Below are 14,212 nucleotides of genomic sequence, written 5' to 3'. Positions count from 1 at the left end.
TCAATGACATGAGACAAAGTATATGTGAACTGCTGTATGAAAAGTGAATTTACTCTGTAAATCTTCACCCAAATCCTAATTAAAAAAAAATACCAGATACAAATAAAATTTCCATTGATGTTGAATCATAAATTACTGTAGATGTGACAGTCATGAATATTACTCAAAATATTGAAAGTTAATGATTTAGATACTATGTTGTTATTGCCGTGGAGTCGGACCCGACTCATAATGACTCCTCCTTGGGTTTCTGAGGCAGTATCATTACAGAAGTAGACTGCCCAATTTTCTTTCCAAGGAGTGGCTAGTGGGTTTGAACCGCCAGCCTTCTGGTAAGCAGTCAAGTGCCTTAGGCACTACACTACCAGAGCTCCTTTTAAAATAGTATAAAACAAAACAGAAAAAGCTAGGAGTAGAACAAGGAAGAATGCTATATAGCTGCCATCCTTTTTCTCATTATACTGATGAAAGACGTTTATCTCCTTGATCTTTGACCCATTAAGAGTGATTCCTTCTCAACCATTGCTATTCAATAAAATAAACACACTAGCGTGGAGTCGGATCCGACCCATAGTGACCCCCTCCTTGGGTTTCCAAGGTAGTATCACTACGGAAGTAGATTGATCAACCGTCCCTCTGAGGAGTGGCTGGTGGGTTTGAACCTCCAGGCATCTGGTTAGCAGTCAAATGCCTTATGCACTACACCACCAGAGCTCCTACTCAATAAAATAGAGTGAGCCTATTCTGTGCCCTCAGCCAATGACTGCATTCCTCCATTCTTCATTTTCGTCAGTTTGAGAGGTAGTTGCTAATCAGTGTTAGTTTACTTCCCAAATTTATCTTTCTGGATTAATGTACCATTTTCCTGTGATGGTCCTTCCCATTCAATGCAAAAAGTTTTTTTCCCCCCCAAATAATAAACAAATATTATATTATTTCATAGTTAAATTACAGAGATAGATAATAAAATCAAGTTTTACTTCATTTCTAGGTAGACTATCAGTTAAATGTGGATAGTGTTTTAGGTATGGTTGAATCTACTATTAGAAACATAGTACAATTTATAACAAAGAAAATATACTAAATTATTCCATAATTAATGTTAATTAATTTTATTTCATTCATTAATATTTCATTCTAAAATGGCAGAATCAAAACCTGAATGTGAAAATTTAACCTTGAATGTTTAGTGTTTATCAATAATTAGTAGCAACATTGTTGGATATCTAAAACTTTTGTCTCGGCACTTTTTTTTAACATAAAAACTTCTTCATATGTACGGGTTAGAGTGTAGGAGATAATTGCCATGATCAAAAGGGATACAGAAATATACTTAGTATTTACTTGACTTTTACATTTTAACTCTAGGGTTTTTTTTATCACCTTGATCCAGGAAAGAGAACTTGTTCAAGTCCTGGTTTATAACTGGGAGAACAAAAAGATTAGATTCCCCCATTAGCAGATGACTGAAATAATACTAATTATGCATTTGATATTAAAATAAACTATTATAAAATAAACATTAATAGTAAAATTTTTTCTAGCTATTATGGTTATAAAAAATGTCTTTAAAAAGTGAAGCTGAAAGTTGTTCAGGAATTAATTTTGTTTTACATTTAAAAATAGTTTGAATAACTCATACATTCTTACCGTTCTCGATTAAATTTAAGAGAATGAAGAATAGCTGGTCTTTTTTGTCTAAGGTTCCATAAATGAAGTGTATCATCTGAACTTGCACTGACCAAAGCACCCTGAAACAATAAGACAATGAGTGAGCAATTTACCGAACTTAGAGGTTTTTTGTGAAGCAGAAGCAACAAGCTAATTTACTGAATTTTTCAGTTTGAAAAGCTATTTTGTGGCCATATAACCTGAAATATAAGGAAGGGTACTTGTGCATACTTCAGTGAGGAAGACTAATAATGCTGAGAGTAGAAAAAGCAAGTAAAATACAGCATATGGTCAAGATTACTTGCTAAAGAAATATGCATTTACCAATAAACCAAACCATACTCACTGCCATCAAGTCGTTTCTGACTCATAGTGACCCCTATTGGGTTTCCAAGGCTGTAAATCTTTATGGAAGTGTTGTTGTTGTTGTTATGTGCCCTCGAGTCGGACCTGACTCATAGTGACCCCTCCTTGGGTTTCTGAGGCAGTATCAGTACGGAAGTAGATTGCCCCATCTTCTTTCCAAGGAGTGGCTGGTGGGTTTGAACCACCAGCCTTCTGGTTAGCTGTCAAGTGCCTTAGGCACTACACTACCAGAGCTTTTTTCCTTCCCCAGAGAGGCTTGTGGGTTTGCTGACCTACTGGTTAGCAGACAAGTACCTTATCCACTACACCACCAAAGGATTTACCGATGGGGAAGAATAATTATTATAGTATCATTGTTACTATTAAGGATTTTCTTTTGTATTGTCTTTGGGAAAAATAAAGTTTACTTTGTTGTTGCTAATAGTCACCTATATACTACACAGTTTTACAGAGAAATAAATATCTAACCTAGTTTTATAAATTGCAATCAGGTCATATTAAAAACCTCTATTTGAAAGAATGTTCTGTATAGTTGGACAGTAAATATTCTTCCATTAAAATCTAGTCTTGGTATAATTTAATTTGCTTTTTACAGTCTATGTATCTTCATCTGTTACTAAAAAAACTATCATAAAAGTAACATTTTTTCCAACTGGAATTTAATATAGTTTCAAAAATAATACAAAGACTCTTTATATAGTACCATCAAGTACAAATAAATCTTATTCCCAATACAAGAGGATGTTTCCTAGTTTTTAATATGGCAGAAAACATGTGAGGAGATAAATAGCTACCATGTATGTATGACTTTCTATATAAGCCTAATTTATTTATTTCACTGAATTTAGTAAGATCACCTTAAACTATGGCAGAACTTTTACCCTAATTACAATTTCCCAACATAAAATGTAAATGCTTATCCTATAACAAAGCTTGATGCTACTCTATATTGAATGTGTTCCGTAAAAGTGATCTTGCTGAACCGAGCTCCCATGGTAGTCTTAAGAGATCTAAAATGGTTTTCATACTTGCCGAAGTACTGTGTTACACGCAATCTTTCATAGTTTATAACATCAATTATAGATACCAAACTGATTTTCATTTTAGAAATGAGGAAGAGCAATCTAAGAACTCCTAGAATTTTTTTCTTGTTTAGGAATTACAGGAGAGAAGGGAAGAGAATCTACTTGCCCTCCCATAATAATTTCTAAACCAAAAAAGGTCATGTATCCTATGAAGCTTAGATTGTTTATCTGTGATTTTATTCTCAGAGAATAGCTTTTAAAACCCCATAATAATCAGAGAGTATGCACATAAAATGTTTAAAAATTTATATAATTTGCTTATTTATATACAAAGATACAGGTTCAAGAGGTATAATAGATATACACATTTTAAAATAAACTCATACTTCGATATTATAAGATAAAATGTACTCTATGCATGCCTTGAGGGGTTTTGTGTGTGTTTGCTTGTTATATTAGTAAATTGTTCCTAAACACTTCATTAGATACAAACTGGAAAATCATTAAGTTTGCTTGAAAGTGCTTAGTGACTACAATTGATTGTTTAGAGATATAGGATACTGATCCCATTTTTCAGGAAGGTAGTTTACTTGGGCTAGGATAACGAGAGGACTTGATGTATGAAATTAATGAAATATTCTTACACGAGATACACTAGATAGATATGTGTCACACAAAACTAAAACATGCCAAAGGCAATGGAAGAAAAATACATCAGCATATATTCAATAAAGTGTTAGTGTAACAACTGAATAAATCTATGGAGTAACTAAGTATTATTAATTCTATCTATATGACAAAACTGGGAGGTAACTTATCATTGGAGGAAAGTAAACAGGACCATTGAGTGTCACCAGATATACCAAACACATGAAAGGAAGCACTAGGGTTCATTTATAAAAGCAAAGTGAACCTACCAGAAGTACTGCTTAAGAAGATCTGTGTAGAGATTTAAAACTATGACTAGAAACACCGGTCACAGGGTCAGAAACTAGGAAGTTTAGAAGCTGAATGTGAAGTGGGTCAGGGTACCAAATCAAACCCACTGCTATTGAGTCAATTCCAACTCATAGCTACCCTATAGATTGCAGAACTGGCCCCATAGAGTTCCCAAGGCTGTAAATCTTTACAGAAGCAGACTGTTACATCTTTCTCCCACAGAACAGCTTGTGGGTTTGAACCACCGACCTTTCAGTTGGCAGTCCAGCACTTACCCACACCACCAGGGCTCCTTAGTTCAGGACAGATAATATAAACAATGCAAGGAAGTTGAAGCTTTAATAATTCTTAGTTATGTAGCATAGCAGCAAACTTAAGAGTCTTAAAGACAATTTTTAGTGAATAAATCCCATTGTAAATTTCATGGAAACAAGTTAGGCCTACCAGTACACATTAATGCAGAAGACAAAGTCTGACACCCCTCAACTGAGAACTATAGATTAACACCAAGACTTCAAAAGAGTTGACATTCTAAATACTAATAACTAATTATTACAATAAAAGTGTTTTGGTTTCTTTTTTGTTTTTCCTTTTCTTTCTTTACCCCTCTCTCTTTTTGGTACATCATAACAAGTTTGCCTCCAAGGTGAAATTTGCTAGGTTTGTCAATAAAGAGGATCTCACAGGCTTCTAAGAAAGATTTTTGAGCCATGAGAGGTGAAAAATAGACATTTGCCAAATTTTACAAATTCTTGTCCCAAGTATCTCTGAGCTTCTTTGAAACATCCTACCCACATTTACTATTGCAGATTCTTAAAAAGACATATATATATACCAACCTACAGAGATGTTGAATAAAAGATCATCATTAATGCCATAAGAAAACAACCAGTGGTACCTCATTTTTCCCCCAAGGCATTGAGCTCAATATGCAAAGAGCCTGAGAGTTTGGTATGGCACAAACCTCTAAAGATTTTTTTCACTGACTGGCTCACTTAACATAAAAGAGTTTTAAAAGACTTCAGTATCCACTGTAAAATTCTGAGTAAATGTCTTAAGTACCCTCAACTAATGATAGATCTGGAACCTTTCTGAGATGATAAATACATACTTTGCTTGTAGGGAGTTCTTCATCACCATAGTTCTATAAAAATAGCATAAGGGTCAACTACCAGTTGTCATAAAACTACAAATACAAATGTATATGGAGATACATAAAGTCAAAAGAGTCCACAGGTAAATAAATGAAAAGATTATTTAATGGAAAATAATGACAAGACATAAAGTTAGATCAGGATCACAAAAGTTAAGTTGTGGGAAGAAAGGGAATAGAAGAAATGGTCAGTGAACTAATTGAAAGACTTTAGTATGTTTCTAACCATTTAAATAACTAATCTATAAATTATGCTACATAGTTATAATAATAGGATGCTCTGACATATACAATCTTTTACCATTAAAATTTAAGGAATTGGTAAATACAAGAATATTATCTTTTATATAAAAGAAATGTGACCATGAATAATGCTGCATATACATTTAAGCATTAAGAATTATGATGCAAAACATATTACATCAACTAAGTGAGTGTGTGTATATGTGTTAAATAGTTAAAAAAAAAAAAAAAAATCCCAAAAAACCCTTACCTCATTGATCAAGAATTGGAGCTGCAGGACAGCTGCACCACTTTCATGCTGGCAATAACAATCAACACCAGGTCTCCCGAGTCTAATATAATTTAAGTCAAGGATACTAGCATTTTAAATAGCATCACTATAATGAGTAAAGAAAAAACTAAGTTCTTTAGCAACTCATGTTTTACCTTTTAGTTATTTTTATTTTTATAACTAAAGAGTTGAAATTTTAAGCCTTAGTTGATTCAAATTAAATTATATGTAATAGTGTCTAATACTCCAGCTGTCTGAAATAGAATGATAGTAAGTAATCTGAAAGGGAGCAGCTTTCTTCCCATGAAATAAAACAAGAATTGAAAATCCAGACATACCTCATTCCATTTAAGATTTAAACACTTCCTTCATTAAAGTAAATTTAAAATGAATCACAGATTTTAATGTGCAAAGTGAAATCAGAATATTAGTAAATATATATATTTATTTAAGTATGTTGATAATCTTGGTACATAAAAAAACCTTTTAAGTACCACTAAAAATCTGGAAATCACAAACAAACAGATTGAAATATTTGATTACATGAAACTGTCAAATTTCCACGTGAAAAAAACACTATGAACACAATAAAAGACAAAGAAATACTAGGAAATAAATACTAATATATTATTAAAAGAGCCATTGTCTATATTACATAAGTAGAGCTAAATAATAACATATAAGGAAGATAAAAAGAAAAAAGAGAAAGAAGAGGAGAGTGAGGAAAGAAAGAAGGAGAGGTGCATAAGAAAGCCCTGTGGAACAAAATTCACTTACATATATTCTATACCACCTGATAAGATATATTTTTCCATACTTATTTATCATGTGCAATGAATAAGTCGTTGGTCCCACAAAATTCTACCAGGTGGTCTCCAGCATCATTTCTATCACCAAGACTATATTTTCCAACTATCAATACTTCTTCTTTGTTTCCAACTTCTACATTCCAATCACTAGTAATTTATCAATATGTCTTGACTGCATGTTTGTTCAATTTCAGACTGCAGAAGTTGCTAAAATTTTCATCTTTGGCTTTAGTGTTTGGTGCATAAACTTGAATAATAGTAGTATTAACTAGTCTTCCTTGTAGGCGTATGGATATTATACTATTAATGACAGCATTATACTTCAGGACAGATCTTGAAATGCTCCTTTTGATGATGAATGCAACACCATTCCTCTTCAAGTTGTAATTCCCCACATAGTAGACCATATGATTTTCTGATTCAAAATGGCTAAAACCAGTCCATTTCAGCTCACTAATGGCTAAGATATTGCTCTTTATGCATTCTATTTAGTTTTTGAAAACTTCCAATTTTCCAAGATTCATACTCCGTATATTCCACATCGTGATCGTTAATGGATGCTTGCAACTGTTTCTTCTCATTTTGAGTCATACCACATCAACAAATGAACATCCAGAAAGCTTTACTCTATCGACACCATTAAGGTCAACTCCCCTTTGAGGAGGCAGCACTACTCCAGTTGTATTTGACCTGCTGTCCAACCTGAGAGGCTTATCTTCTGGCACCACACCAGACAATATTTCACTGCTATTCATGAGGTTTCCAGTAGCCATTTTTCTCAGATGTGGATGGCTCCATCTTATTTTTAGTGACTTACTCATTGCAAATACCTTTTTTCAACAACATAAATAACTATACAAATGGATATCACCAGATAGAACACACAGGGATCAAATCAACTACATCACAGAAAGAGGAGATGGTGAAGTTCAATACCATCATTGAAAACAAGGCCAGGGGCTGACTGTGGAACAGACTGTTAATTGCAAGTTCAAGTTGAAGCTGAAGAAAATTAAAACCAATCCACAAGAGCCAAAATACAAGCTTGATTATATCCTTCCTGAATTTAGAGACCATCTGAAGAATAGCTTTGATGCATTAAACATCAGTGACCAAAGACTTGACAAGTTGTGGGATTCCATGGCAAAATATTGAATGATACAGGAAGCATCAAAAGAAGATGGAAGGAATACACAAAGTTACTGTACCAAAAAAGAATGAGTTGACATTCAACCATTTCAGGAGGCAGCATATGATCAAGAAGCAATGCTAATAAAGGAAGATGTCGAAGCTGCACTGGAGGCATTGGTGAAAAACAAGCCTCCAGGAATTAACAGAATACCCATTGAAATGTTTCAAAAAATGGATGCAGTGTTTATCTGTGTTTTATTGACTATCCAAAGGCATTTGACTGTGTCAATCATAACAATTTATGGATAACATTGTGAAAAATGGTAATTCTAGAACACTTAATTGTGTTCTTGAAGAATTTATACATAAACCAAGAGGCAGTTGTTTGAACAGATTAAGGGATTACTGCATGGTTTAAAATCAGGAAAGGTGTTTGTCAGGGTTGTATCCTTTCACCACACCTATTCAATCCGTTTGCTGAGCAAATACTCTGAGAAGCTGGGCTATATGAAAAAGACGGCAGCATCAGGATTACAGGAAGATCGTTAACAACCTGTGATATGCAGATGACACAACCCTGCTTGCTGAAACTGAAGATGACTTGAAGCACTTATTGACGAAGATCAGACTACATTTTCAGTATGGATTACACTTCAACATAAAGTAAACAAAAATCTTTACAACTAGACCAATAAGCAATATAATGATAAATGGAGAAGAGATTGAAGTTGTCAGGATTTCATTTTTCTTGAATCTACAATCAGCACCCATGGAAGCAGCAGTAAAGAACTCAGATGATGCATTGCATTGGGAAAATCTGCCTCAAAATACCTCTTTAAAGTGTTAAGAAACAAAAATGTTACTTTGAAGACTAAGGTCTATCTGATCCGTGCCATGGTATTTTCAATAACCTTGTATTCAGGTTGTTGTTTTTGCTGTTATGTGTCATCAAGTCGGGCCTGACTCATAGAGACCTCCCTTGGGTTTCCAAGGAGATATCACTATGGAAGTAGATTGCCCAACCCTCCTTCCGAGGAGTGGCTGGTGAGTTTGAACTGCCAGCCTTGTGGTTATCAGTCAAGTGCCTTAGGTACTATGCTACCAGAGCTCCTTGTATGCATGTTAAAGTGGTTCAATGAATAAGGAAGACCACAGAAGAATTTATGCACTTGAATTGTGGTGCTAACAAAGAATACTGAACATACCATGGACTGCCAGATTAATGAACAAATATGTCTTGGAAGAAGAAGAGCTGCAATGTTCCTTAGAAGAGACAATGGATAGAATTCCTCTCACATATTTTGGTCATGTTGTCAGAAGGAATAATGTCCTTAGAGAAGGATATCACTCTTGGTAAAGCAGAAGATCACCTTTAACAAGGGAAAACTCTCGACAAGATGGATTGACATAGTGGCTACAACAATGGGCTCAAGCACAGCAAGGATTATGAAGATGGTGCAGGATTGGGCAGTATTTTGTTCTGTGTTACATAAGGTCACTATGATTTGGAGCCAGCTCGACAGCACCTGACAACAATAATAACATTTATCATTTGTTCCCTTCCACAAATATGTAAATTACGAGAGCTTTTACTTCCAGCCATAATGAAGGATCAAAAGTTAGTTTTACCCCTCCACCTGAAACAATTAAAAACCTGCACCAAATTTAATTAACAACAATTTTCTGCCATTGAATATAAGGCAGAGAATGACTACAATTAAAAGAAAAAAAAAAAGAGATGAGCCCTGTTGCTACCCCCAGTTCATTGCCTAGAGAGAGCGCAGAGAGGGGAAACCCATAGACAATCTGGCAGGTTCAATGAGTCAGGAGATAGAGGTAAGAGTCTAAAGAGGCAAAGGATACATAGAGCTCAAAGGGCAGAGTACCAAACAAAGAGTAACACATAAATGTGTACAGAGATCTGCAGAGCATACCACCCCCCTTGAATCTACAGTTAAGTATTGATTATGAAATGGGATTGAGAAAAGTATCTGAGACTGAAGAAAGAACAACCCAAAGAAGTAGAGATAACAATATTCAATGCTTACTGAGAGGAAAGAATTTTTCCTGCTCCCCCCTAGGCAGGATGGAAAACCTCAAAATTCAGGGTCATTTTCCTGAGTACTCAGAAGGGTATTGCCTCAATACTGGGGAAAATTCATCACGAGAATAAAGATTTCTCTGATCCTGCCTACTGATACTTGGAAATATGTCTCAACATGGTAAAACTATTTCCACATAATTTAATTGCATCCCAGAACAAAGTCTAAGCACACACTATCTAGTCCAAATATAACATCTAGCATCTAACAAGGTAAAAGTAAAAATATGTGGCATTCAACCAGGCATGGAAAGAAGTACATACAATACTGCAGACCATGGTTAGAGTGGGAGGAATAATGTGGAACAAAATTCAAAAACACAAAAATGAACAGAATTACTGGTCGGATAGAGTCTGGTGGAACCCACAAGACTATGGCCCCGGGGTTATCCTTCAGGCCTAGAAATGGACTCACTTCCATGGATTGGCTCTCAGCCCAACAGCAGAAAGACCTACGTGCAGAACACCTACCCCAGGGAGATACACCCACGTACCCTAGGGAGATGCATTCCTTAGGTCAATCAGCCATGAGACATCAGAGGGGCAGCATTCACACAGGGCAAAAGCTGGACAAACAGGAATGCATAGATAAGAGCATGGGAAGGAGGTAGTCACAGGGAGGAGAGGGGAGGAGAGTTTTTTATGGTTGGGGATCGTAATCAGGGCCATGAAATCAAATGTGCTTAAACTGTTGAATGTAAAACAAATCTGCTTTGTAAATTTGTATCCAAAGCACAATTTAAAAAAAAAAAAAGGAAAAAAAAAATGTAAGAATGAGAAGAAAAATAAATCAATAGAATCAGACCCAGAAATGATACAGATGACAGAAGTAGTAGAGAGATTGTTAAAACATTTATCATAACTATATATCACACATGTTTAAGAAAGCACTAAGAAAAGAGCATGTTAATTAAGTAGACATGGAAGATCAATTGATCTATCTGTCTGTCTGTCTTTCTGTTTATATCCACCATGCATATATCAGTTTTTCATGCTATGGTGGCTGGGATGTTGCTGTGATATTGGAAGCTATGCCACTAATATTTTAAATACCAGCAAGGGCACCCATGGTGGACAAGTTTCAGTGGAGCTTCCAGACCATCAAAGAATAAGAACAAAGGCTTAATTATTTACTTCTGAAAAATAGCCAATGGAATACTGTGGATCACAAAAGAACATTATTTGACTCATTTTTGGACATATTAGCAGGAAAGATCAATCATATGGTGAATGAGAGGGCTAGTGAGCACATGAGAAACCTCAGTGATGTAGACTGGCACAATAACCATAAATATTGACTCAAATATGTTAGCAATAGTGAAGATGACACAAAATTAGGCAACATTTAGCCCTGTTCTACTTAAGTTTGCCATGTGTCAGCATCAAATGAACAGTAGCTGTATCTATCTGTCTATCTCTGATCTAAAATGTATCAGAGAGGTAAGAAAAATACTGACAATAAAATAAACAGCACATCAGTGAGCTGTAGGTCAAAGTCGTATGACCTAATATTTTAACTGGTACCAAAGAGGTGAGAAAAGAGGAAAATCAAAAAATATTTGAACAAAAATAGTTAAAGGAAAACACAGACAAAAACTAAAGGAAATTAGGAAAATGATCTGTGAAGTAAATAAGAATTTACTTCGGTATTTATTTTATTATTATTATTATTATTATTATTATTATTATTATTTTGTAGTGAACTATTTTGATTCTCTTTTCACTTGCTTTATGACAAATTATTATTTCAAATTATTAATTCACAATAAACATCATTGTGATCCACAATGTTTCACTGGCTATTTCACCGGCAATATAAGTTATTTAAAAACTAAAATACTTGAGCTAAAACTATAATAGTTGGGATGAAAAATTCATTGGAGGGGTTCAAGAGTGATTTGACTAGATTGACAAGTAGCGACTGGGGTCTTAAAAGCTTGCAAGCTACCATCTAGATGCAATGATGGGTCTCTCCTTGTCCAGAGAAAAGAAGAATGAAGAAAACCAAAAAATCATGGAAACAATTAGTCCTAGCGACTAGTACACCGTCCGGTCTTCAGCCTATGCAACTATGAGACCAGAACTAGATGGTGCCCGGCTACCAATGTCGACCACTTGGAAGGGGATCTATGAAGGAGATCCTAGATAGAGAGGGAGAACAAGGTGGAACAAAACTCAAAATCATTTGGACAAAAAAAAAGGGGGGTACCAGGTTTTCTGGTCTGATAGGCCCTGGTGGAACCACTGAGACTATGGCCCCTAGCTGCCCTTCAGGTCTGGAATTGAAACCATGCCTGTGGCTTCCAGGCAACAATAGACAGGTATATGAGTTGAAGATTTCCCTGAGGTAGATATACTCCTTGTAAAGAACAATCATGGGAGAAAGAAGGGCTGCTGTGCACAGGGAGACAGCTCAGGGGACAGGAGTGCATGGAGGGATGGACACAGGGAAGAAGTAACTATAGGGAGGAAGTGGGAGGGGAGATGTTGCATTGTGGTAAATTGTGGTCAATGTCATGAGACAAAGTATATGTGAACTGCTGTACGGGAAGTGAATTTGCTCTGTAAATTTTCACCCAAATCACAATAAAATAAATAAATAAATAAAGTTAAAAAAAAAAAAGAGTGATTTGACTAGAGGCTCAGAGAATATGGAAGACCATTCAGTGGTTCAAAACCACATTATCAGAGTCCCAGAAGAAGAAGAGAAAAAGATGAGCAGAAAAAATATATATAGTTAAAGAAATAATTGTCAAGAACTTCCCAAATTTGATGAAAGATATCAATCTACATATACAAAAATATCAAAAAACTTCATGCATGATAAATCGAAAGAGATCCATGCTAGCACATATTATAATCAAACTCTCGAAAAGCAAAAGTAATTAGAGAACCTTGAAAGCAGCAACAGGAATGAATTATCGCATACAATGGATTCTCAATATGATTGAGTGCAAAATTTCTCCTCAGAAATCAAGATGACCAGAAGGTAGTGGGACGAAATACTTAAAATGCTAAAAGAAATGTCAACCAAGAATTTTTACCTAGAAAAAATGTCCTTCAAAAATGGGAGTGAAATTAAGACATTCTCAGATGTAAAAAAAAGCTATAAGAGCATATATTACCACCAGACTTGCCCTACAAGAAATGCTAGAGGAAATTCTTTAAGTTGAAATGAAAAGACAATAAACAGTAACTAAAAGTCAAATGCAGAAACAAAGATTTCCAGTAAAAATAATATGTCATAAAGGCCAGTTTTATAGTACTTTTGATTTGTAATTCTACTTGTCATGCTCTAAACAACAACAACAACAAAAAAAAAAAAAAAACACTGCCATCGAGTTGATTACAACTCATAACAGCACCCACTGGGTTTCTGAGATGGTAAATCTTTATGGAAGTAGATTGCCCCATCTTCCTTCCATGGAATGGCTGGTGAGTTTGAACTGCCAACCTTCTGGGTAGCAGTCAAGTGCCTTTATAAATCTATGTTATTGGTCATTCAGTATATAAAGATGTAATATGTAAAACAATAACTTAAAGGGGGGGTATGGAGATGTACAGCAATAGCTATGTTATTGACGTTAGGTTAAGATCAATTTTAAGCGAGTGTCATAAATTCAAAGTGTTAAATGTAATCCACATGATAACCACAAAGGAAATGTCTAAAAAAAAATACATACACAAAAGCAAATGAAAAGAGAAACAAAATAGTTCACCACAAAAAATAATAAAATAAACACCAAAGTAGGCACATTAGAGGACACTGAGGGACCGAAAAAGGAAAACAGCAAAATGGTAGATTTAAGTCCTTCTTTATTATGATTATTTGAAATGTAAAAGCTGTGGCTAACTGCTTCCTTGAACTGTCCTCTTTGACAAGAAACTAGAACTGGATGGTGACCAACTACCACTACTGAATATTTTGACAGAAGATTCTATTGAAGAATCCTAATCAAAAAGGGGAAAATGCAGAACAGAATCTCAAATCCTCATGAAATACAGACTTTCTGGAACCATGGAGACTAGTTAAAATCCCTGAAACTACTTCCATAAGATAATCTCTAAACCTTAAACCAAAAATATCTCCTGAAGTCTTCCTAAAAGCAAACAGCAGTTAAACTTAACTAGGAAAGAATGTTTGCCTTGAGCACTGTGCTGTGTTAAAATCTATCCATATAGGATCAAATTGACAAGGAAACTGGAAAGATCACATAAGAAATTTAGGGGCACTGAATTTATGTTAACAGATGAAAAACAACTTATGAAATGAAGATGAGAATGACTGCATAATTTGAAGAATGTAATCGATGTCACTGAAATCTACATGAAGAAATGGTTGAATTGGTATACTATTGTGTATATTTTCAACAACAAAATCAAAATAAATTATAAAAGGAAAAGGCAAGTTCCGGCAAGATGGCAGACTAGGCAGAAAGACTGCACAGACCCTCTTCAACAAAGAAAAGGGAAACCAGTTAACACAGACACAGAAGATAATCC

General features: G+C 35.0%; 1 protein-coding gene across 1 annotated transcript in view; it reads right to left on the bottom strand.

Moving 5' to 3' along the window:
• STXBP5L (syntaxin binding protein 5L) overlaps positions 1-14,212 on the bottom strand; it is a 471,051-nt gene that overhangs the window by 339,029 nt on the left and 117,810 nt on the right. Inside the window, exons 3-4 of the mRNA XM_007943886.2 lie at positions 5,648-5,729; positions 1,651-1,751 (exon numbers count right to left, since the gene is read on the bottom strand). Of these exons, the coding sequence (XP_007942077.1) occupies positions 1,651-1,751; positions 5,648-5,729 (183 nt within the window). The remainder of the gene's footprint in view (positions 1-1,650; positions 1,752-5,647; positions 5,730-14,212) is intronic.

Source organism: Orycteropus afer, unplaced genomic scaffold (genome assembly GCF_000298275.1).
Source record: "Orycteropus afer afer isolate SDZICR_OR568_19922 unplaced genomic scaffold, OryAfe1.0 scaffold00114, whole genome shotgun sequence".
Taxonomy (NCBI): domain Eukaryota; kingdom Metazoa; phylum Chordata; class Mammalia; order Tubulidentata; family Orycteropodidae; genus Orycteropus; species Orycteropus afer.
This window is presented reverse-complemented; position numbering and strand designations above follow the sequence as displayed.